The 27,075-nt window shown below is 44.9% G+C and overlaps 1 protein-coding gene across 2 annotated transcripts in view; it reads left to right on the top strand.

The window, feature by feature from the left end:
• LOC124776212 (toll-like receptor 2) overlaps positions 1-27,075 on the top strand; it is a 183,499-nt gene that overhangs the window by 25,378 nt on the left and 131,046 nt on the right. For both annotated transcript variants that reach the window (XR_007015605.1, XM_047251063.1), the window contains exon 2: positions 1,627-2,157. Coding sequence is in view for 1 of the 2 variants with exons in the window: in XM_047251063.1 (XP_047107019.1) it covers positions 1,766-2,157 (392 nt within the window). In the remaining variant the exon portion in view is untranslated. The remainder of the gene's footprint in view (positions 1-1,626; positions 2,158-27,075) is intronic.

Below are 27,075 nucleotides of genomic sequence, written 5' to 3' on the forward strand. Positions count from 1 at the left end.
TTCCTTCCCCATCCTTCCCTAATCCGATGAGACCGATGACCTCGCTGTCTGGTCTCCTTCCCCAAAACCAATCAACCAACCAACCAAATTTCAGGCATTACCTTTCACCATAGGCGATTCACATAATGACCGAGAGCAGCGGTGTTTGCGTAGATTTGTCAATGCTGACAGACAAGCAACACTGCGTAAAGTAAGCGCAGAAATCAATGCGGGACGTACGACGAACATATCCATTAGGAAAGTGCGGCGAAACGTTGCGTTAATGGGTTATGCCAACAGACGACCGACGCGAGTGTCTTTGCTAACAGCAGGACATCATCTGCAGCGCCTCTTGCGGGCTTGTAACCGTATCGGTTATGCCCTAGACGACTGGAAAACTTTGGTCTGATCAGATGAGTCCCGATTTCAGTCGATAAGAACTGATCGTAGGGATCGAGTGTGGCGCAGACCCCACAAACCCATAGGTCCAGGTTGTCAACAGGATACTGTGCAAGTTGGCGGTGACTCCATAATTGTGTGGGCTGTGTTTACATGAAATGGACTGGGTTGTCTGGTCGAATTGAACGGATCATTGACTGGAAATGGTTATGGTCCGCTATTTGCAGACCATTTGCAGCCATTCATGGACTTCATTGGTTCGAAGAATATTCTGGACAATTAGAGCGGATGATTTGGCCACCCAAATCGCCCGACACAGATCCCACGAACATTTGTGGGACATAATCGAGAGGTCAGCTCGTGTGAAACATCCTGCACCAGCAACACTTTCGCAATTATGGACGGCTAGAGACGCAACATGGCTACAAACGACTTGTTGAGTCTATGCAATGTGGGGTTGCTGCACTACGCCAGGCAGAAGGAGGTCCGACACGATACTGGGGCGTACCCCATCACTTTCGTCACCTAGAAGTAAGTAACTGTACCGTAAAAAAATGGTCACATATAACGTCTCCAGTGTCAAGGTATATAATCATAGAAGAGTGTCGGAGCATAGATAGGGCGTGCATCGTAGGCTCACGGGCAGAAATTTAGTTGTTGGCGCATGTACCTTGGAAGTCAGTTCGCCCTGTACAACTGCCTGGTTAGTAATGTTTGATGCCTAATTTTACTAATCATCCAGAGTACAGCAAGTCGTAAACACCTATAATCACCTTTAAGAACGCAATAAAGTGGAGTTAGCCAATCAGGTCGGTGGGCGCGCAAATCCAAGTGGCGCGCCAAATACAATTAATGTCAGTTGTTCTCATAGCAGAAATGATAGCGCACGAGACTGCCCAGCATTTGTATCGGCGTCGAACCTTATTACCGTCCAATGTCCCATTTTTTGTCGCTTTTTTGTTCGGTTTTAGGAAGCAAAAAGAAAAACGCGTTTGGTGACGCCGTCTCTGGCGGGTCGCTTGAATTTGAGCGTGCAACGGCCTCACTGGCTAGGTTCACTGCTAATTAACTCGGAAACGGCGCAAAGTATCGATTTTTTGCTTAACAATTATTTCTCAACAAAACTTACCCTGTAACATCCTTACAAGCTTCCCAGACTTCCAGACCCCCCTGTATAGAATTTTAAGTGTGCTTTCTAATAGTCACGCAGACAAATTTTCATTTGGAATCACACAACTGGTGTTACAGATGATACCGCAGAGGTGACAGTCAGCGCTTCTGCGGCGATAAGAAGCGGCGTCGGGGCGAATGACGACGCAAACCGCCGCGAGGCGATAACGAGCGCTTCCTCCGGCCGTCCGCGCACAGTGCTCCAGTCGCGGCGGCCATGGCAGCTCGGCCGCCGACGCTTGTGGCGTTGATGCTGGCGATGATACTTCTGCTGCCGCCGCTGTCCACAACAGCGAAAGCAGATGCTGCTCAGTCTGCCAAACTCCGGTGCATCCCTCCGGGGGCAGCAACGGTTGCCGTCCCCGAATGCTCCTGGCGACAACACATGCCCCACGTGGAGTGCTCAAAGTTCCCGCCTGACGCGCCCGCTCCCGGTCGCGCCAAACTGAGCCTTGATGTTGGAGGTGGCAACTCTATCGACTCGAGGTCAGCCTTCTGCGTCACACTGACACGCTTCCAGAGAAACAGCTGCGACACCTGCTTCGAGAGCCTGGAATTCCGGAACTTCACTGTGGGCTGGGCTGTAACTGGCCCCCGGTGCACGGAAAGGTGAGTGTGGTGGCTCGGCCTTCTGCAAGGGTATATTGATGAATCCAGTAAATTTCTATGAAAATGTGGCAGATTTTTAAAGCGATGTGTGCGTGTGTTGGTAAGTGTGTATCTTGTAAGGATTTGTTCCAAAATTGTTAAGGATTTCATCGCCACTTGTTGGTGTGGCAGGGGGCGAAAGACATTCCGGAGGGCTAACGGAAGGCCTCTCCAGTTTGTCTGACGAACCGGTTTCAGGCTCTGTCTCCGGCTGATACTGATCTTCGGCCGGACATGGCTGCTTGTCCTGTTCCAGAGGTTGCGCCTCAGTCTGCAAGATCCGGGCGGTCGCAGAGGGTGGGCTTACTGGTAGTTGGGAGCTCCGTCAGGCGCGTAATGGGGCCCCTTAGGGATATGGCTGCAAGGGAGGGGAAGAAAACCAATGTACACTCCGTGTGCATACCGGGGGGAGTCATTCCAGATGTGGAAAGGGTCTTTCTGGATGCCAAGAAGGGTACAGGGTGCACCCATCTGCAGGTGGTCGCTCATGTCGGCACCAATGATGTGTGTCGCTATGGATCGGAGGAAATCCTCTCTGGCTTCCGGCATCGTCGACAGGATTGACTGCGGACCTTTGGTACAGAGCCGAGTGGAGGGTCTCAATCAGAGGCTGCGACGGTTCTGCGACCGTCTGGGCTGCAGATTCCTCGACTTGCGCCATAGGGTGGTGGGGTTTCGGGTTCCGCTGGATAGGTCAGGTGTCCACTACACACATCAGGCGGCTACACGAGTAGCAGGGGTTGTGTGGCGTGGACTGGGCGGTTTTTTAGGTTAGATGGCCTCGGGCAAGTACAGAAAGGGCAACAGCCTCAAAGGGTGCAGGGCAAAGTCAGGACATGCGGGGACCAAGCAGCAGTCGGTATTGTAATTGTAAACTGTCGAAGCTGCATTGGTAAAGTACCGGAACTTCAAGCGCTGATAGAAAGCACCGAAGCTGAAATCGTTATAGGTACATAAAGTTGGCTGAAGCCAGAGATAAATTCAGCCGAAATTTTTACAAAGGCACAGACGGTGTTTAGAAAGGATAGATTGCATGCAACCGGTGGTGGCGTGTTTGTCGCTGTTAGTAGTAGTTTATCCTGTAGTGAAGTAGAAGTGGATAGTTCCCGTGAAATATTATGTGTGGAGGTTACACTCAACAACCGAGCAAGGTTAATAATTGGCTCCTTTTACCGACCTCCTGACTCAGCAGCATTAGTGGCAGAACAACTGAGAGAAAATTTGGAATACATTTCACATAAATTTCCACAGCATGTCATAGTCTTAGGTGGAGATTTCAATTTACCAGATGTAGACTGGGACACTCAGATGTTTAGGACGGGTGGTAAGGACAGAGCGTCGAGTGATATTATACTGAGTGCACTATCCGAAAATTACCTCGAGCAATTGAACAGAGAACCGACTCGTGGAGATGACATCTTGGACCTACTGATAACAAACAGACCCGAACTTTTCGACTCGGTAAGCGCAGAACAGGGAATCAGTGATCATAAGGCCGTTGCAGCATCCCTGAATATGGAAGTAAATAGGAATATAAAAAAAGGGAGGAAGTTTATCCGTTTAGCAAGAGTAATAGGAGTCAGGTTTCAAACTACCTAACAGATCAAAACAAAAATTTCTGTTCCGACACTGACAATGTTGAGTGTTTATGGAAAAAGTTCAAGGCAATCGTAAAATGCGTTTTAGACAGATACGTGCCGAGTAAAACTGTGAGGGACGGGAAAAACCCACCGTGGTTCAACAATAAAGTTAGGAAACTACTGCGAAAGCAAATAGAGCTTCACTGCAAATTTAAACGCAGCCAAAACCTCTCAGACAAACAGAAGCTAAACGATGTCAAAGTTAGCGTAAGGAGGGCTATGCGTGAAGCGTTCAGTGAATTCCGAAAGTAAAATTCTATATACCGACGTGACAGAAAATTCGAGGAAGTTCTGGTCTTACGTTAAATCAGTAAGTGGATCGAAACAGCATATCCAGACACTCTGGAATGATAATGGCATTGAAACAGAGGATGACACGCGTAAACCTGTAATAATAAACACCTTTTTCCAAAGCTATTTCACAGAGGAAGACCGCACTGCAGTTCGTTCTCTAAATCCTCGCACAAACGAAAAAATGGCTGACATCGAAATAAGTGTCCAAGGAATAGAAAAGCAACTGGAATCACTCAACAGAGGAAAGTCCACTGGACCTGACGGGATACCAATTCGATTCTACGCAGAGTACGCGAAAGAACTTGCCCCCCTTCTAACAGCCGTGTACCGCAAGTCTCTAGAGGAACGGAAGGTTCCAAATGATTGGAAAAGAGTACAGGTAGTTCCAGTATTCAAGAAGGCTCGTCGAGCAGATGCACAAAACTATAGGCCTATATCTCTGACATCAATCTGTTGTAGAATTTTAGAACATGTTTTTTGCTCGCGTATCATGTCATGTCTGGAAATCCAGAATATACACTGTAGGAATCAACATGGATTCCGGAAACAGCGATCGTGTGAGACCCAACTCGCTTTATTTGTTCATGAGACCCAGAAAATATTAGATACAGGCTCCCATGTAGATTCCCTGACTTCCGGAAGGCGTTCGATACAGTTCCGCACTGGCGCCTGATAAACAAAGTAAGAGCCTACGGAATATCAGACCAGCTGTGTGGCTGGATTGAAGAGTTTTTAGCAAACAGAACACAGCATGTTGTTCTCAATGGGGAGACGTCTACAGACGTTAAAGTAACCTCTGGCGTGCCACAGGGGAGTGTTTGGAACCATTACTTTTCACAATATATATAAATGACCTAGTAGATAGTGTCGGAAGTTCCATGCGGCTTTTCGCGGATGATGCTGTAGTATACAGAGAAGTTGCAGCATTAGAAAATTGTAGCGAAATGCAGGAAGATCTGCAGCGGATAGGCACTTGGTGCAGGGAGTGGCAACTGACCCTTAACATAGACAAATGTAATGTATTGCGAATACATAGAAAGAAGGGTCCTTTATTGTAAGATTATATGATAGCGGAACAAACACTGGTAGCAGTTACTTCTGTAAAATATCTGGTACTATCCGTGCGGAATGATTTGAAGTGGAATGATCATATAAAATTAATTGTTGGTAAGGCGAGTGTCGGGTTGAGATTCATTGGGAGAGTTCTTAGGAAATGTAGTCCATCAACAAAGGAGGTGGCTTACAAAACACTCCTTCGACCTATACCTGTGTATTGCTCATCAGTGTGGGATCCGTACCAGGTCGAGATGACGGAGGATATAGAGAAGATCCAAAGAAGAGCTGCGCGTTTCGTCTCAGGGTTATTTGGTAAGCGTGCTAGCGTAACGGAGATGTTTAGCAAACTCAAGTGGCAGACTCTGCAAGAGAGGCGCTCTGCATCGCGGTGTAGCTTGCTGTCCAGGTTTCGAGAGGGGGCGTTTCTGGATGAGGTATCGAATATATTGCTTCCCCCTACTTATACCTCCCGAGGAGATCACGAATGTAAAATTAGAGAGATTCGAGCGCGCACGGTGGCTTTCCGGCAGTCGTTCTTCCCGCGAACCATGCGCGACTGGAATAGGAAAGGGAGGTAATGACAGTGGCACGTAAAGTGCCCTCCGCCACACACCGTTAGGTGGCTTGCGGAGTATAAATGTAGATGTAGATGTAGACAAATTGCCTATTGGCTTCTGTCTCCGGTTCTCCGGCCGACGTTCGTCTGTTGATTTTACTGGCGTGTCACCAGCAAGAGTGGCTGGCATTGTCAAAGCTTCACTCTCCATTGCTGGAGGTGAACTGGAGACGAACTCGCAGACGCAGACTATATTTAGCTGGCGCGTCAACGCCCGGGGTCCCTCGCCGACATTGGCGCGCCAGGTACATATAGTCTGCGTTCGCGAGTTCGTCTCCAGTTCACCTCCAGCAATGGAGGGTGAAGCTTTGACAATGCCAGCCACTCGTGTTGGCGAGACGTCAGTAAAATCATCAGACGAACGTCGGCCGGAGAACTCGAGACAGAAGACAATAGGCAGTTTGTCGATTTATTCTAACTTTTAAACAGATTTAAGACAATTTTTTGGCTCCTAAAAAGCAAAATAAAACCGTTATCAACCGGATAGCGTGCATTTACATCTGCATGGTGTATCATAATTAACGGCGTTTACGCATGCAGTAGAAAGTACACGAGACTGGAAGTAAAAAAAGTATCAGTAAACATAGGTCCACAGACTTCATTCTGTGTCACCGTCACCCCAGTTAGGAAGAGATAACAATACTGTAAAGGTATCTAATGAAAAATATTTAATGATGGGAAACTGCAGAAAGTATATAATAAAATGAAAATTACTGAATTTGGAAATTGCTAACGAAGGAAACTTCGAACATTGACAGTATTAAATGACACTAAGCTTGTCGCGGAAATGCTCGCTCACAGTGTTTATACGTCCCGTGTCGAGACTGTTTCACGTCTAATTTATTTCACTGTACACAACAAGGAACTCCCCGAATGAGATATGTAATTGGATCCTGATAATGTCTTACCTGCAACAGAGTTGTGTATCGGCTTATCTGCCAATGACAATGATGTTGCGACATAATATGCTGAAAGAGAAAAGTGCTGTGCTGCGACCTATAATTTCGCTCATCTCAGAGAAGACAACACCCCGTCCACTCGTCGTTCTGTTCATTTGCTAACAATGCTCTTAGTACTCACTGTATTCAAAATGCACTTATTTAAGAAAAGGGAGAAGATTATTACAAATTAAAAATGAAATGAAATCAGAACTTACTTAATAAATTTCTCAAAACTACAGATCTAACATTTGAACTCCTTTTAATAAAATTCTTTATTCTTTTTAACCCTATCACAGACAGCAAGCACTACTGAAGTGTAAAAGTGCAATCAGTTTTACTTTTAAATTGTTGAATAAAAATCTCCCTTTAACTAACAAAAGTGGATGGAACTTGCTAACACCTTGGACGTATGACTGATAAATTTTCCCCTTTATCTAACACTCGATATCACTGACAAACTACACTCCTGGAAATTGAAATAAGAACACCGTGAATTCATTGTCCCAGGAAGGGGAAACTTTATTGACACATTCCTGGGGTCAGATACATCACATGATCACACTGACAGAACCGCAGGCACATAGACACAGGCAACAGAGCATGCACAATGTCGGCACTAGTACAGTGTATATCCACCTTTCGCAGCAATGCAGGCTGCTATTCTCCCATGGAAACGATCGTAGAGATGCTGGATGTAGTCCTGTGGAACGGCTTGCCATGCCATTTCCACCTGGCGCCTCAGTTGGACCAGCGTTCGTGCTGGACGTGCAGACCGCGTGAGACGACGCTTCATCCAGTCCCAAACATGCTCAATGGGGGACAGATCCGGAGATCTTGCTGGCCAGGGTAGTTGACTTACACCTTCTAGAGCACGTTGGGTGGCACGGGATACATGCGGACGTGCATTGTCCTGTTGGAACAGCAAGTTCCCTTGCCGGTCTAGGAATGATAGAACGATGGGTTCGACGACGGTTTGGATGTACCGTGCACTATTCAGTGTCCCCTCGACGATCACCAGTGGTGTACGGCCAGTGTAGGAGATCGCTCCCCACACCATGATGCCGGGTGTTGGCCCTGTGTGCCTCGGTCGTATGCAGTCCTGATTGTGGCGCTCACCTGCACGGCGCCAAACACGCATACGACCATCATTGGCACCAAGGCAGAAGCGACTCTCATCGCTGAAGACGACACGTCTCCATTCGTCCCTCCATTCACGCCTGTCGCGACACCACTGGAGGCGGGCTGCACGATGTTGGGGCGTGAGCGGAAGACGGCCTAACGGTGTGCGGGACCGTAGCCCAGCTTCATGGAGACGGTTGCGAATGGTCCTCGCCGATACCCCAGGAGCAACAGTGTCCCTAATTTGCTGGGAAGTGGCGGTGCGGTCCCCTACGGCACTGCGTAGGATCCTACGGTCTTGGCGTGCATCCGTGCGTCGCTGCGGTCCGTCCCAGGTCGACGGGCACGTGCACCTTCCGCCGACCACTGGCGACAACATCGATGTACTGTGGAGACCTCACGCCCCACGTGTTGAGCAGTTCGGCGGTACGTCCACCCGGCCTCCCGCATGCCCACTATACGCCCTCGCTCAAAGTCCGTCAACTGCACATACGGTTCACGTCCACGCTGTCGCGGCATGCTACCAGTGTTAAAGACTGCGATGGAGCTCCGTATGCCACGGCAAACTGGCTGACACTGACGGCGGCGGTGCACAAATGCTGCGCAGCTAGCGCCATTCGACGGCCAACACCGCGGTTCCTGGTGTGTCCGCTGTGCCGTGCGTGTGATCATTGCTTGTACAGCCCTCTCGCAGTGTCCGGAGCAAGTATGGTGGGTCTGACACACCGGTGTCAATGTGTTCTTTTTTCCATTTCCAGGAGTGTATAATAATCGCTACATGCACGCAGAGCAATGCGTCAAATACCTCTCGGTTGCCGAGTCGTTCCTATGTGAAAATAAGATTCCAGAAATCTTCTCCACTTCTCAAAATTTTACACGTAACCACTTGCTATGACCCAGGGTTCGTCAGCTAAGCCGGCCAATCACCGTCACATTTCGCCTTGACCCTATTACGACTCGCTCTCCCTGCTGCTCCTACCGCGCTATTTTACTCAGCAATGCTTTTCTTTATCCTCAGAGACAATGTACACTTTCATGTGTCGTAGCTTTACAAATATATCTTTGAAAGTTACAGTCTTTGCAATCGATCAGTTACGCAAATGACCGATAAACCCATGCTATGGAAAACGGTGTGTCAGTAAATCGATACATTACAGTAAATCGATATATTATAAATGTAGTCGACAAACTTTTTTTTATAAATAAAGTTTCTTCATGATGCAAGGCGCAGGCAATGTGTTTCTCTACGATTCTTCTATAATATAAGCCAAATTTATCTATAAAATTTTCCCGTGCAAAGTACTTTGTAGGTGGGTTTCTCCTTACACGAAACTCTTAGCTGTAAAACATTAAGAAAAGTTATTGGGGATACTTTGGTAGAAATGCACGTGTTCTGAATGAACACAACAGTTACATGACTATACTTGCAGTTAAAGGAAGTGTTGAAAGTGTTCTTGTACCATGTCACAGCAATGAATTTCGATTCTTCTCAATCATACACGGATGATTTGGAAATTGTTGACAAGCACAGACAAGTCTCTGCTCCAGTTCTTTTACCGTACTAACTGGAGTGACGCACACTACACTTAGTCCAGGGAATCCATGGGGTTCAGAGGCCATAGTACAGTTCCCGCTCGCATAGTCCATCTTTGACCATATCGGCGCATTATGTGTCGTCTCACCACAGCAGCAACAGATATCGGTGCACCATCATGTATGTACCACGTTCAAATGGCTCTGAGCACTATGCGACTTAACTTCTGAGATCATCAGTCGCCTAGAACTTAGAACTAATTAAACCTAACTAACCTAAGGACATCACACACATCCATGCCCGAGGCAGGATTCGAACCTGCGACTGTAGCGGTCGCTCGGTTCCAGACTGTAGCGCCTAGAACCACACGGCCACTCCGGCCGGCTATGTACCACGTATCTGTTAGTACCGGCTCCACAATAACGGCGATTCATAAAGTATAGAAGTAACTTTGTCTTGTTGTTGTTGTGGCCTTCAGTCCTGAGACTTGTTTGATGCAGCTCTCCAAGCTGCCCTATCCTGTGCAAGCCTCTTCATCTCCCAGTACCTACTGCAGCCTACATCCTTCTGAATCTGCTTAGTGTATTCATCAACTTTACCTTATAAAAATTATAAACCACAATTAAAGCAAGTTAAAGCATATCAGAATAATTACTTACCAAACATTTTATACAAATATTTATGAAAACCTAACGAAAATGTTTCTAAAACTCCTACCGCCTGCCACCCTCCAAGAAAGCTGAGACTCTATCTAGTGGGCGGTAAGGACCAGGTTGTGACTACCGCTGTTCTAAGGGAACATCTTCAAGCAATCCTGCATGTTGACACCGCAGAAACCGCAGGTAATTCCGTCCATTGAGTTTGCTAGCATGCACAGCCCAATAAGACGATCATCTGTTACAGCCAAGCGTAGGTTTGTCTGCAGCTTGCTGTTGCATCCGCTGAAAAAACACTAGTCTGAGACACAAGTACATCTCACTAAGACGTTGAACTCTTTGAGCGTGGTACGGGTACATTGCACTGTGATGCGTTATTCTCCAAACACTACTGTGGCTCGTTCCAGGAATTTGTGTGTCAAGTCTCCTTGCCGAAATTCCTGGGGAGCGTTCGACTGTTTTCTGCACATCATCTTCAAGCACAGGTGTAATTCGCGCAACCCGCTCTTGCAGCATATGCAAATCTCCCAGTTTCCCGGAATCTCTGATGCACCAGTGTAAACATTCAACTCTCGAACTCTCGGGGTGCCTTCGGGTACAGTACGTTTCTTGGTACAAGCGCGTAGTCACCCGTACATTGTCGTTAGCCCTATCATACATGAAATCCTTTTTCGCATACTCCTCTTTAATGTAATTTTCCATGTTACCAGCAACGCTCATACAACACGCAAACAGTTGGCATGAGTGGCGCATTGACGGTGTACTGTGTTAGTCGACTACGATATTATTGCACCTGGCAAGTGAGGTCGCTTCGCATTGTACTTCGCGAGATTCGTTGAAATACTTGATAGTAGATATGTTACTGCAGAAGTAAGATGATTGGTAAATCCTTAAATTAACTGGTAAAATCTAAGACTTACTCTAACTGTGTGGTTAAAGTCCGAAATTTCTTGTTATATGCAAAGATTTAGAACTTTTACCAAAAGACGTTGGTAAATCTTAGGCTGTAAACTGGTAAAACCATATTCATTAAAAAAATCAGCTTAGCAATTTATTGAAACAGTTTTTATTTATTATAAATTTATGTATTCTAAACATTCTTGCATTCCAATGTGATTATAATGAGCAATATTCCATATTAGTGAAAAATGTTGTAAAAAATGTTACCTTCTGAACGTTAATTTTTGTTGCAACAAGGCTAACTACTGTGGCATTTCGAATTACATAATATGGAAGATGATTTAAACAAGCATTTTTAATTGAAAACTTTTTTAAGCAATTGCACTTTTTTAACCCCTGTCCTCCAACAAAAGATTGTTTGGCAACCACGTCCCATAGGCAAATTTCTTCTTTGCTACTACTTCGATGTTGATAAAATTTTCCTTGCACAATGTAAATTGGTTCCTAGTGTACAGTCGTGCTCAAAAGTATCCGAACGACCTGAATTGCATTTCGCGTGATTCGCATGCAACCCACATAACTCAGCTGTCTAGCAGGTCCTCTAATCGCCCCTTGGTACAGTCGTTTGACTATTGAAAATGGTTCCAACAAGTCACCACTAGAAAACACTGCTCTGTACCGCAATAACTCAAGACGTAAAGTAATACTACGATACTACAAATATCAGGGAACACCTTATCACAGAGAAGACTGTCCTTAAGGCTTGTAAGCTCACATTTATTACAATAAATGACATACCTGAAATGTTACCACTCTCATTATTACGTCAGATAGGTAGTGCACGCAGTAAGTTCGTCGTATTCATGATTTCCTCTTCAAAGTAACATACCGTACTTATTATTTAACACAATATGACATTAAAAATTTAAGTTATTCACGAGCAGCTAGTTGAGAATATGTACGAACTTCAAATGACACGACGAACCGTCTCGTTCTGCATATGGATTCAAACCCAGGTCATGCAGACTGACGGAAACTAACAGTCATTCCTGACTAGGCATACAGAGAGTGACATACCTCGATTTTAGACAGTATCAATTAGCAAATACCAACTTTAAATTACATAACGCAAACATTTTTAACGGACCCGAATTCCTACCCAGCTCCTATTGTCCCTGTTAACGAACTACGAGAGATGTTAAATATTGCTCCTTAACTAGTAACTTATTGGGAATGCCGTGAGGTAAAGCTTTGTGTTGGATAAGGATTCGAACCCAGAACGTAATCGGATAGATATCGAAGCACAATCAACTGTGACATATCGCATTTTCTCGGCACTAGCTAGATGTTTTAACTGAAATGACGAGACGAAACATTAATTTTTTCCTTCTCGGGACTCCAACCCGGCACCTATCGCTGTTATATTCTAGAGAAAACGAACGTTAAATATGGGTTTGTTGCACCAGCAGCGACATGTGAGCATGTTTGAACTAGAAATAATATGACGAAGAGTTCAGTGCTGACTGGGAATAGAGTCATACACATATCGTTGTTGACTACACGCAAAGAGACGTCAACTACCGAATTTTTCTCCACCAGCAGCTCGGAATAACATCTTGAACTTACAGTGATCTCGCAAATAGTTCTCTGTCTCACTGGGAGTCAAAAACGTCAAATATCGTTAGTGTTGACAACGAATGAAAATACATTAAAAATCGAAATTATTATCCACCAGCAGATAGGTGTTCTCATGCTAGATCTTGATAATACATAATGAAATCTTTAGTGCCCGGCCAGGATTCGAACCCATTCACGCGCAATATGTGGAGATGTTGAGGAATCTGCAATTTTGAACAAACAACAAATTGTAGCCGAGCTGTATTGTCACGAAGGGAACAAATTCCGCGTTAAGGGCGGTCTGAGTTGCATTCCCAGTTCAGAACCAATTTTATCGACATACAGAAGCTCAGATAAAAGATGGAATAAGTGTCCTGTGAGCCTACATAGCGTTTGTTTCGTCACTAGAAATAAATAACTAGTATAAGAAAGGTTACTGGTGATACGAGTTTCTACATGTCGCCACTCCAGACTTTATTGTGGCTCAACCTAACGTCTACGTGGTAGAGAAGGAATATCATTTTTAATGTGAATTTCAGACCACAATGCCATTATGTCTTCTTCACTTGGTGTAGCTAGAAGAAAATGGAATCTGTCTCTCCCTATCTAAAATCACTGATCGAAGACCATAGATATATGAACCTCTCATCAGCCCAACAGACCACCAAATCCTCTTCTGAGCGGCTCATTTTTCTATCATAACGCCGTTGTGCCACACTGGCTGAGAATTCTGACACACAGGCTCCCTGTGTCAATTTGCAGCATGTTCAGTAAATTCATTTACTTGGTTGACCGAATCACAATGAACTAGCTGCCTTGGCTACCCAGTGCATACATTCAACTTTATTTTGTAATCACCAAAATAAAATCACGTAACTACATTAGCTGTCGTCTGGTAGTGGCATTTTATTCTTCTTCAAACCTTGTTTGAGAGCTTTAACTCAGAACAAGTTTTCTACATGCATGTAATCAATAAACCACATGTTCATTTTCAGACTGTTATTGATAACATCAAAGAATTCGCATATATCCTTGATGATTAATTTCTCTCTCATGTTTACTATTGTTTTAACAACGCTAAAGAAAACCTTACTAAAATTGTGAGCTGTATTATAAGAAATGTAATAAAACTGCCCACAATGACCTTACGACGAAAATCTGTTTCAATAAAACTGAGTATCTGTACACAAGCGTGCCTGTATCGACACGAATTGGTAAAATACTACTCACTTAGATTTTGATTGGGTCTATGTTTAATTGGTATGCTGTGTCATACTCAAGATGTATGAAAATGCGGCATTTCATAAATAAAGCTATGTATTGCTAGAAACCCAAAATTTGCTTGTCAACAGCGCATAGAGGCACATTAAGTATTTCACCATTGCACTATGAGCCGAAAGTATTTTCTTACGATTTCCTTATCGATGTTTGATCTGACTGTTTGTAGCTCTTTCATAGAAGGGATAAAAACGCTACACTCAATGAGACTGGAAGTGCGAACCATAACAGACGCTGTTTTATAGGTCAGCACGTTACCACAGAGCTGGCGAAGAAGTTTGTGTCTTAACTTCCTCTTACGAGACGAATAGTGGCTAGAACTCGCAAACCGCTATTTGAAGGACGAGATAGTTGCGATTTACACGTGCAACGACTTTCCTGGGCTGAAAACCGTAAATTTACAATCTTTTTTTTTGCACCTCAAGCGATAATAACTCAGATTATTCAATGGAAATGACAGGTAAAATCAAGTGAACATTGAGGCTTAATTCCGTGCACACCAGGGAGTAACTCGTCGATCACAGAGTTGCCAAACATACATTGCCTTGTTGCCAAATCTCAGTTACAATACCAGCAGGAAGAAGACGAAGCGATGTGATCTTACAGCGGGCTGGGAAGTGACCATAGCTGGTGTCTCCAAGTCGCGGCTGCTATGGCCTGGAATACGTAATGCGTCTGATAAGCATTTCTGTAACTAGGTTTAGGGACTGGAGCGTAGTTACTAATAATACTCAGAACTGACTGCAAACGAAGCATGATACATCAGTAACTCTCATAGTCGTTTTTATATTTCTTTCGTAAGTGTACTCAAAACTTAGAAATTCATTCACAGACGTTTTCGTGCCTCGCCGATAGTCCAGCACAACAAACAAATAAAAATAAAAAAAGAATGTGTGTGTGTGTGTGTTTGTGTGTGTGACAGAGAGAGAGAGAGAGAGAGAGATAGATAGATAGAGAGAGAGAGAGAGAGAGATAAAAATCAAAAAGAATGAGAGAGAGAGTAAAAAATTGTAAAGAAATTGAATCATGGTATGTAAAGAAATCATTCGTTAAAATGACACGTTCCACATCATTACGAAATATCGTATTCATGGTCTATGAAACAAGAATTAATTTAATGTAATCTAATCTAATTATATCATATTGATGACTAGCCATGAAGAGTAATGAATTACCGAAATTTTTGCTAAAACCAGTAACCAAATCTAAACTTGAAAATAAAAGACGACAGTTTTTGTAATAAACCGCTACTTCTATCAAGACCCTTTCGTCCCTGTTAACTAACCACGAAAGATGTCTGATATGTCTCTATTCTGAAGTAACATAGTGTGCATGCATTTAAAGATGAAGTGCATGATGTGAAGTTCTGTGACGGAGATACGAACCCAACACGTAATCGGATTGTTAACTAAATAAAATCAAATGTTTCGTATCGGTTTTTCTTACCAGCTGCTAGGCGTTTGAATCTAAAATAAGGATACAAACTTTCGTGCCTAAGCGACAATCGAACTGCACACCTACTGTGCATCCACAAATATAGCTTAAGTATCAGTTGCTTACTCACCAATAGTAAGATTTGTGCGTGTTTGACAAGAAATAACGACACCTATTGCGATTGTTGGCAACACATGAACAGACTTTAAAAATGTAAGTTAATTTTCACTAACAGGCCGGTGTGCATGTGATAGGGCTTGAAATGAAATTATGAATATTTTTGTACCGGATCTGGGTTCGGACTCATATACTTACCTTTGGAGGAGACCTAGAGAAGATTGCAGTCTTGAGAAAAGGAACGAAATGATTGAACTATACTGTTCCGAGAGATTCAGATCCTCGAAAGAGGAGATACGAATTCGAATCACAGTCCAGCACCAAATTTTTCAACGTCTCTAGTTGAATCAAGTACAAGAAAGTAAAAGCCCAGTTCCTTTAAATGGCTATCGGTTCATCAAATAAAATGGCAACTATATTTCTGTTTACCATGACTTCCGCTATGTCATTTCCCAACATAAACCGGCTCTGCCCAGTTGGTAATGAAGGAACGTGATGTTTTATGGGGATTCTGGATTATAACGTCTTTCTCTTGATGTTACCAGGGGTAAAGTAAATCTGTTTGTGCCTATTAAAAGTAAATGCCTGAACCCACGCATTACACCTGTGATAGTTCGGTCCGCCAGACCATTTTGGCCACATTTCCCAGCCCCAGGAGTAACAGATGATGTGCTTAGCTTACAAAATTAGTCGCTGTGGAAAAAACGCGAGTCTATTAAATGGTTTTGTAGAAGCAAGCTTCTGAAGCGGAGATTATGCTATTCTCATGTCAGCAGGATGTAAAGACTCTTCTAGGCATCATAAGCTCGATGTGAAGCCATTTTGAATTTTTGACAAATTCAGCAAATTTCTTAGCTTGAGAAAATCCACTGGGAAGTGTGAAGTTACCGGATAATTCGATTATTACCGTCATTATTACTATCATTTTCTTCATACCGCTGCTGGAACACTGTACTTGAAGATCATGTGATGCCTTTTGGTCACTATAGAAATAGTTTCCCAAGAACAGGTTCTTTCCCTCTCTGCGGAATCCTTTTCATGTTAATATCAAACATCAGTAATTACTCGTAGATTACGTTAAAACTAAAGTAATTGATGAAGACGTTACTTGATAACAAAAACGCGCTGCCTTTCTTCATTTACTTGCCCCTAGAAATGGCTATCGAGTACTCCCAAACTAAAAGGCAAGAGATCTTACTGCCTCCCGATATACGTCGCTGTCAGTTCTTCCATATGATTTGGTCGACATGACCTGTTTGAAGTTGTGTATGACAGACAATGTTTTAGAAAATCAATTTTTTTCCTTTGCAATAAACAGAAAGATTTTCATTCTAAGTACCCAAGTACAAAATTTTCGCAATATTAGTTCAAATTTAATATTCGCTTCTTTAATGTAGGAAAGTATTTCACAGTGGCAAAACTCGCATCCGACTCATTGACCTTACACTTAGTCGCTGACCATAAATTCTAGCTCACAATGACACCAGATTAAGTAAACTAATGTAGCGAAGACTGTTTGCCAGTGCTCTTTCTCACAGGAAAATACGCATTTCACCCACTGGGCTCCATAAGTACACTGTAACAGTAATTTCTGTGTGTATGCCATGCATACGGATTAGAATTTAGTGTTGCACTCTCTTCCACTTCTGTATACAATGTGCCTGACCTAAACGGGCCCTTTATCATTACAGGCCCTGGGCAGTGCAACATCATACTGACAACAGTAATGTGCTTATACTGACAACCTGACTGTTCGTTTTACCTGATTTTGTAATCATTTAAATAAAACAACATGACCTTCCAGTGGGAGACATTTCGTCCCTCTTTTCCTTCTGTGAAATTTGTGAGTAAGCTTTTTGCCTTCCAACCAGTGAAATGCGGCAGAGTTCGGCCGGTAAATGATTCACAAACCATGATTTAGTGCCGTTAAGACGATTTATTTAAACGTCACAAGACTGCACATAGGTGCAATCGATTTTGAGGAGCAAAGTGTTTGTTATCTTACTTTTGTGACAGGTGGGCATAAGTGATTTCTAAAGACTTTTTATTGTACTGAAATAATATTTTGTCACAAAGTAACAAGGTAAGTGTTTTATCCGTATATATTTTGTAGGAAACTGTAATCGTGATGGAAGATTATACACCTGAATGTCTGACACAACTGGTAGGAGAAAACGCTGCATATTAACCAAACCCCGCGCCTCCTCTCCATATCCTCCTATGATACGAGCACGGGATTCTCCTAGCATACCGCTACAGAGCTGTTCCTAGCACAGCTGAGAATTGGCAACATCGTCACAAACATTAGGCAACACTGTGACAGTGCAATCACTTCCGCGTATGGTACTGAATTGACTCGCTAAATTCACTTCATATTCCCTTTCCATTTGAATGACTCGTGCTGTATAATCCTCATTTAAACTCAGACACTGAGACAGAAAATTCAATTTTTTTGCCTAAAGAAATGCTATTCTTCACATAAATGACAACTTTTATTATTTTTCACGATGTGTTATGAGGCTGAGCGACAAATGTTATATCCTAGCCAGTAATGCCACCCGAGCCCGCTGCCAAAAGGTTGGCAGGATCAAAGTCCGGACTCCGTCCGCATAAGCAGCGCCAGCGAGACAGCAAATCGCCGCAAGTCTGCGCGCGCCACCGCTGGCTTCTGGTTTCTTAAGCGCTGGAGTCGCGAGCGCTAGAACAGTTCTGTATTCGCCGCTCAGTTGTATACTCGCCACCGAATTGTGTACTTGCTAGTCAGTTGTGTGTTCATCGCAGCAGAGTTGTTGTTTGTCGTCAGCCGACGCTGACCTAGCCGCTCCGACTCGAACTAGACAGATTTCTGTAGACACGGAGTTCGCTACTGTGTTTCTGTATCTTCGTTAATAAAGATAAGTACCGACTTTTATTTAATCAGAGTGTTTGGGTTTTCATCTTTCTGTTCCAGCGGACCGGTCGGCCCGCTATTAAAAGTGTGGCGGTGACTTCGTAAGCCGTTTCTACAGCGAATTGTTTGTCGCTACGAACGCCGCCACAAAACTGGCGACGAGGACTTACGAACTCGTGTGCAGGGCTGGTTCAACTTGTTTCTTGTTATACTAATTATAGCGATAAAATTTTGGGGGCTGGTTTAATTTGTGTTCACTATGTCTGCCGAATTATAGCAGTTGATCTTCTTACAGAGTCAGCAAATACAAAGTCTGGTGAAAGCAATCGCCAAACAAGCGGCTAATCCTCCAACACAAAAGGAACAAGCACAGGCAGCACCACCTTTCCGTGCTTTTGATGCATCACGACAAGAATGGCGAGAATATTTCACGCAGTTGCAGGCGCACATGACAGTCTACAAAATCACAGGTACTGAGCGGCAGCTTTATTTAATTTCCACTGCAGGCGTGGAAGTCTATCGACTACTTTGTAAGTTGTTCCCGGAATCCCAGCCAGAAGCTTTAGACTATGACGTTGTTGTTAACAAGCTTGCTGAGTATTTCGAGTCGCGAGTTCATGTGGCAGCAGCCAGATTCAAGTTCTTCAGATTAAAGAAACTGCCACATCAATCTAATAAACAGTGGTTAACAGATTTACGGGGCCTCACCCGTCAGTGCCGATTTAATTGTGTGTGTGGAGCTTCCTACAGTGATGTCATGCTACGAGACGCTATTACTCAAAACATTGCAGATTCTCGTATTCGTGCTGCTATCTTAAAGTTGCCTGACCCGTCATTAGAGACTGTGATGAACATCATTGAAGCCCAAGATACTTTTGACTATGCTGAGTGTGAGTTAGATCAGCCATGTATTTCTCAAATTGCCTGTGCTAAGCAAGTTCTGTCACGCCCGCGGCCCCACCGGCAGAGTCAGACTGTAAACACTAGCCGGCCGCGTCATGTTAAACACATTCGTCAGCCGCGTGTGCAAAATGATAGAGTTAAGTCTTGCCCTAAGTGTGTTCTTGCTCATCCTCGTGAACGTTGCCCGTTAAGAAACGCGGTTTGTCACTTTTGTCAAAGGAAAGGACACATCCAGACTGTTTGTTTGCGTAAACGCAAGAACAATTCTAGTGCTGCCCAGCCCATGGATATTCATGTTCTTCAAAGCCAGTCCGCCCAGAAGGTCGCGTTTAAAGACTCTTCCACGGTTCGTGTGGGTAATAAACTTGTTCACAATAAGCCACCCACCCAGCCCTCTGCTATGCGACCCAAGCGTAATTCAAACGCTGTAAAACGTAATGTACAGACTGCAAGTGAAGCGGGAGTTGTTGTTCCACCCGCCCAACCCACGAGTTGTCGTAAGCAGCGAACACGCGCTAAACGCGCTGATTTTGTGTCTTCCGCCTCCACTGCACCGATCCAGAGACAGTGTAATAAACTATTTGTGAAGCTACGCATCCAGGATAAGACCTTCAATTTTCAATTAGACACTGGTGCGTCTGTGACTCTCATAAATAGTGCTACGTATGCGGCTATCGGCCGCCCTAAACTTTCAGCGGCAAAACATTCTTTGGCTACTTATAGTGGAGAACAAATTCCTGTGTTAGGTGTATGTAGCGTGCCAGCCACATTCCGTGGCAATACAAAAACAGTTTCATTCACAGTGCTCCGCGCTACAGACAGTGTAAACATTTTCAGATTAGACTGTTTTGACTTGTTTGGCCTGTCTATCCAAGACAATGTGTTGCAAATTAATTCTGTTGTTGTTCCTCAAGACCGCATAACCGATTTGTGTAAACAATACAGTGACATATTTAAAGACGAACTAGGTTGTGCTGCGAACTTTGCCGCTCATATTACGTTAAAAGATAATGCTCAGCCTCGATTTTGTCGTGCTCGTCCAGTGCCTCATGCCCTCCGGGCACCTGTAGTAGATGAACTTCGTCGTTGGCAAAACAACGGTGTTATTCAACCCGTTTCAGCGAGCCAGTGGGCTTCTCCCTTAGTTATTATAAAGAAACCGTCTGGCAAGTTACGTTTGTGTGCTGATTTTAAGTCGACAGTTAATCCTCAGACTGTCATTGATTCTTTTCCTTTGCCTAGACCGGACGAGCTGATGGATAAGTTAGGGGAAGCTCGTTTCTTTTCCAACATTGATCTCCGTGAAGCATATTTGCAATTGCCCCTCGACGAGCAATCACAGCAGTATTTTGTCATAAACACGTCGTTGGGGTTGTTCCGTTTTCTGCGTTTGCCTTTTGGTTGTGCGTCAGCTCCAGCTGTTTTTCAGCGTTTTTTGTCACAACTTCTGGCTATTGTGCCATCGTGTTGCAACTATTTAGACGATATTGTTGTGTCCGGTCGGACGCCTGATGAACATTTCCGTAATTTGGAGTGTTTGTTTAAAGTGTTGTCTCAGGCAGGCCTACGTTGCAACATCGATAAATGTTCCTTTTTCCTTACGGAGATGGAGTATCTGGTACATGTTATTAATGCTCAAGGCATTCATCCCTCCCAGTCACATTTAGCAGCTATTCGTCATTTGCCCGCCCCTCGCAATCTGCATGAATTGCAAGCAGTTCTTGGCAAATTGACATATTATATTAGGTTTATACCTAATGCATCACAGATTGCTGCACCGTTGCATCGTCTCCGCCGTAAGAATGTTCCGTTTGTGTGGTCAGCTGATTGCCAATCAGCCTTTCAGCAGCTTAAAGAGGCTTTATTGAATGATCGTTGTCTGGACCATTACGACCCTAACAAGCCTCTGGTGTTAGCTTGTGATGCCTCTTCTTTCGGCCTCGGTGCTGTGTTGTCTCACCGAGTCGGTAACACCGAACGTCCTATTGCGTTCGCATCTAAATTGCTAAACAAAGCTCAGTGTAATTATAGCCAATTGGACAAGGAAGCGTTGGCTATTGTGTTCGGTGTCACAAAATTCCATCACTACCTCTATGGTAGACCATTCTATTTAGTAACAGATCACAAGCCCCTGACGTCACTGTTTCATCCGTCTAAACCAGTTCCTCAGCGGACAGCTCAGAGACTACAACGTTGGGCTCTTTTGTTATCACAATACCGGTATGAGATACTGTATCGCCCTACAGCTCAGCATGCAAACGCTGACGCGCTTTCTAGATTGCCGATTGCTGCGGATGATGTCTTCGATTCCTCTGACGACTCTTGCCATCAGATTGACGCCGATGAGCATCAGTCCCTCCGGGATTTTCCGATTGATTATTGTCAGGTGGCACGTGAGACAGCTACGGATCCTCATCTGAGTTTACTATTACGTTTTGTTCAACGTGGTTGGCCGTCCAAGGCAAAGGACATATCGGATCCTGTGGTTCGTCGCTATTATCCGCAACGTCATCTGTTGTCTGTTTCGCACGGAGTTTTGCTGTTACGCACCGAGAATGACCAGCTTCGTGTAGTGGTTCCCCAAGTGCTCCAATCCAAGGTCCTCGACTTGTTGCATCAAGGTCATTGGGGAGTGGTCCGCACCAAGCAGCTTGCCCGCCGTCATTGTACATGGATCGGCATTGATAAGCAGATTACGCAGATGTGTACAGATTGTTCGACGTGTGCCGAACACCACGCTGCTCCGCATCAACGCTATTTTGAGTGGGCACGCCCTGCCGGTCCCTGGCAGCGAGTACATATAGATTTCGCTGGTCCATATTGGAATTCTCGTTGGCTCATCGTGATAGATGCATTTAGTAATTTTCCGTTTGTTGTGCCCATGCAGTCTACAACGTCTGCACAAACTATACAGGCGTTGACTTCAATTTTTTGTATTGAGGGTCTTCCAGAAGTTTTAGTGTCTGACAATGGTCCACAATTTACCTCTGCTGAATTTGAACGTTTTTGTTCTGCCAATGGCATTCGCCATGTTCTTACTCCGCCGTTCCACCCTCAATCGAATGGTGCAGCGGAACGTTTTGTACACACATTCAAGGATCATATGGACCGCCTTCGTGCTACGCACTCTCGTCAGCAGGCCCTCATCACGTTCCTGTCGTCGTACCGGACCACGCCACGCGACGGCCCTTCGCCTGCGGAGCTTCTCTACGTCCGTCGTCATCGCACCCTACTACGGTTGTTGCACCCCCCGGATCGACCCGCCGCTTCTGAGCATCGCACGCGTTTTCAGCGCAACGACGCCGGTTTTTTCAGAGTTTCTCACGGTCGCCGTCGTTGGGAACGTGGTACCGTGATAAGTGTCCAGGGTCGCGGTTTTTATACTGTTCAAGGTGCTACTGGGGTGCACAGGAGGCATCAGAACCAGTTGCGCCGCGCTGGCCGCCCGGATTCTGCCGCTCGTTCTTTGTCCACAGATTTGGTCCGCGGCGGGTTCCAGCCGCGCCTTCCGACTTCGCTGCCGCCACCAGGGCAGCAGCAGCAGCCGTCGCCGCTACCACGCCGACAGTCCGTCCCATTGATGCCTCCCGCGCAGCTTCATCCGGGAGCGCCCCAGGTGGTCGCTCCGGCGCCTGCGGTCCCTCTTCCGTCGCCACCGCCTTCGGAGCTGATGGACGTCGACCCCTCAGCCGGGCCGCCTTCCCACGCGGTGGCTGTGCAGCCTGTCCTGCAGCCGCTTTCCTTGGGCACCCCCAAGGAGTCTGACACCGCAGCGCCTTGTCCGGCGACCACTCAGCAACCGTCGACGCAGCGTCAGGAGACGCTGCCTCTCTTCGTGGGTCCCGACGCCCCGTCGCGTCCAGTACCAGAAGCTGCGCCCGTGGTCACAGGCGTGCACCCTGACCTCGGTTTTCAGTCGGTGTTTCCCGAGGCCCCGCGCAGCCAATGCTGGGGTGCGGACCGGGGACTGCCACCGACAACAGTCTCCGCCCCGGTCTCTTCTGCTACGCCTGCGGCCAGACCCCTCCCCCGCCGTCGACGCTCGCCACGTCATTATTCAACGACGGTGCGGCGATTTGGGGGGGGGGGGGGAGGAGTGTTATATCCTAGCCAGTAATGCCACCCGAGCCCGCTGCCAAAAGGTTGGCAGCATCAAAGTCCGGACGCCGTCCGCATAAGCAGCGCCAGCGAGACAGCATATCGCCGCAAGTCTGCGCGCGCCACCGCTGGCTTCTGGTTTCTTAAGCGCTGGAGTCGCGAGCGCTAGGACAGTTCTGTATTCGCCGCTCAGTTGTATACTCGCCACCGAATTGTGTACTTGCTAGTCAGTTGTATGTTCATCGCAGCAGAGTTGTTGTTTGTCGTCTGCCGACGCTGACCTAGCCGCTCCGACTCGAACTAGACAGATTTCTGTAGACACGGAGTTCGCTACTGTGTTTCTGTATCTTCGTTAATAAAGATAAGTACCGACTTTTATTTAATCAGAGTGTTTGGGTTTTCATCTTTCTGTTCACTGTTCCAGCGGACCGGTCGGCCCGCTATTAAAAGTGTGGCGGTGACTTCGTAAGCCGTTTCTACAGCGAATTGTTTGTCGCTACGAACGCCGCCACAAAAACAAATACCATGATGAGAGTGGCGTACTGGCAGCAGTGTGTCCGTAGCCCGGTGGTACCGCCCGTGTCTTGGGTCAGAACGGCTCAATCAGTCGTCAGTTGTAGCCGTGGTGGGGGCCAGCGTATGCGAGCTTTTTTTTTTCCTGATATATTTTATGGAGCTGCGAATTTCCAGAAAAAATTCTGTATCGAAATCGGAAGAAAACCTTTAGACATCAAATCCTCCTGGTAGCTCGACTCAGTAAGTTGTGTTAATGGTCACAGATCTTGGCTTTCTGACTGCCAAGCTGCTTCGCAATACCAGCGTCTCTGAAGAAATTCGAATCTACCATCAGCGATACGAATTTCAATATTGTTCTTCACTTAAGACTCACATGCCATTGTGATAAGTATGAAGGAAATGAACCTCTTTATTACTATTGGGCCTCTATGCTAAATTTCCGCAGAAGCAATTAGGAACTCCCTGCAGACATTTGCTAACAGCGGCTCTAGCAACTTACTTTTTCTCTGGGTAGCTTCAAATATGGGCAATTTTGTCGCCTTAAATCCAATTGAATATTTTAAATATCACTTGTGAACAGCGTTCACTTCTCCATTAAGATATAGACCTCAAAACAAGCAATTTGCCTGAGTAGCTATAGAGCAGGTTCTGATAGGTATTGACACAATCATTTGCATCTATTTACCATAGAGAATCAAAGAAAGAAATCAAACACATTACACTGCATTTACTCTGTGCCTTGACTAACGCATATGAATCCATGACAATAATAAATTCTTTGAGGAACCTCCCTTGAAAGAAAAAAGAACAGAATGTGACGCTTTAATTGTAGTGCACTGGATAAGAAACAACGAAATTAATTCTGTGCCACATTGATGTATTGCATTCTAGTGTAATAAAATAATCATCAAATAAAAACGGTTTTCTGCCTCCTTTGCTATCAAGAGTGAAACAAAAATCGTAGGCGATTCAGTCTGGAACCGCGTGACCGCTACGGTCGCAGGTTCGAATCCTGCCTTGGGCATGGATGTGTGTGATGTCCTTTGGTTAGTTAGGTTTAAGTAGTTTTAAGTTCTAGGGGACTGATGACCACAGATGTTAAGTCGCATAGTGCTCAGAGCCATTTGAACAAATCGTAGACAGATTTTATGGGTCACCACTCAACAACATTAAAGCATTTTACATGGTCGAGAGTGCGGAGTGGAGCAGATGTTATCGGCAGAAGGCGAGACAATGCAGTGTCTCAGCCCCCGCCGGTAGGCAGCAAACAGGTCCCAGAGAACTCAGACACATGCGGTGTTCAGAGGCAGTTGGCCGGCCAAGAAATCTCTCGCTAAAGCATTGTTGGACCAAACTGTTATTACCAGCGTGACAGAAAGCGAAATCTATTGTAGATTCGCTTGAATTACACTCATAGCTTTAGCACCGAGAGGAAAGGGGCGATAAAAACTTTGTCGACGTGTGCTTTTAGTTACCAGACGTCGTATTAGCTAGTCTCGCGTTTTACCTCAAGACTACGGTCGTAGTCAAGAATAAAGTACTAAGACTGAAGTCAAGACTTCCTCTGGGAAGTGCCGCAGTCTACAATGTTGCCAGATCGAGCATATTGCCGGACATAGGATTCTGAGAGGAGCACGACTGTATTGCCCACCTTACGTGAACGACTCGGCGGTCAATTTTTTGCTCTAAGACTGTATCTACAACACTTATTGCACGCTGAAGACCCAGAAGAATTATAAAACAAAAGTAGTTTATGAGAGCAACGTTAACTATAGCGTTACCAGTATTCTTAGTATTGTATACGTGTGTGTAAACGCCTTCCAATGCCCACTCAAGAAAGACAAGGATACACAGTCTAGCTTCGATATTATAAATTCGCCTCAGTTTGCGGATGAACTCAGACTTGGGTTGATAATCATTTACAATATTTAGCAGTACTGTACCCATTGGTGTTAAACTCGTTTTCAACCAATGATTCCCACAGCCACAGGAACACTACTTGTGATACCTCATACACCAAATACTTAAGCAGTGCAATCAGACGAAAAGATCAACCTGACACAAACTGCGGGAAGTTTGTTTTACAACATTCGTACCTGGATACTGAGCTTTTTCCTATCTGAGATGTCTGTGAACATTGCTGATTGAGACGATTTAAGACGCAACTAAATTCATTCAGCTACGACAATGTTTAAAGAAATCGTCTTAACGGCACTAAATCGTAGTTTGTGAACCGTTTACCGGCCGTATTCTGCCGCATTTCGTTGGAAGGCAAAAAGTTTACTGACATATTTCACAGAAGGAAAAGAGGGACGAAATGTCTCCCACTGGAAGGTCATGTTGTTTTATTTAAATGATTACAAAATCAGGTAAAACGGACAGTCAGGTTGTCAGTATAAGCACATTACTGATGTCAGTATGATGTTGCACTGCCCAGGGCCTGTAATGATAAAGGGCCCGTTTAGGTCAGGCATATTGTATACAGAAGTGGAAGAGAGAACACCACTAAATTCTAATCCGTATGCATTGCATACACACAGAAATTACTGTTACAGTGTGCTTATGGAGCCCAATGAGTGAATTGCGTATTTTCCGGTGAGAAAGAGCACTGGCAAACAGTCTTGGCTACATTGGGTTACTTAATCTGGTGTCACTCTGAGCAAGAATTTATGGTCATCAGCGACTAAGTGTAAGCTCAATGAGTCGGATGCGAGTTTTGCAACTAATATTGCGAAAATTTTGTACTTGGATACTTAGAATGAAAATCTTTCTGTTTATTGCAAAGGAAAAAATTGATTTTCTAAAACATTGTCTGTCATACACAACTTGAAACAGATCATGTCGACCAAATCATATGGAAGAACTGACAGCGACGTATATCGGAAGGCAGTAAGATCTCTTGCCTTTGGGTTTGGCAGTACTCGAGAGCCATTTCCAAGCGCAAGTAAATGAAGAAAGGCAGCGCGTTTTTGTTATCAAGTAACGTCTTCATCAACTACTTTAGTTTTAACGTAATCTACGAGTAATTGCTGATGTTTGATATTAACCTGAAAAGGATTCCACAGACAGGGTAGGAACCGTGACGATTTCGTATCTCTGTCACAGAACTTCACATCATGCACTTCATCTTTAAATGCATGCACACTTTGTTAATTCAGTATAGAGGTATATCAGGCATCTTTCGTGGTTAATTAACAGGGACGAAAGGGTCTTGATAAAAGTCCCGGTTTATTACAAAAACTGTCGTCTTTTTTCAAGTTTAGATTTTGT

The sequence above is a fragment of the Schistocerca piceifrons genome, chromosome 2 (assembly GCF_021461385.2).
Source record: "Schistocerca piceifrons isolate TAMUIC-IGC-003096 chromosome 2, iqSchPice1.1, whole genome shotgun sequence".
Taxonomy (NCBI): Eukaryota; Metazoa; Arthropoda; class Insecta; order Orthoptera; family Acrididae; genus Schistocerca; species Schistocerca piceifrons.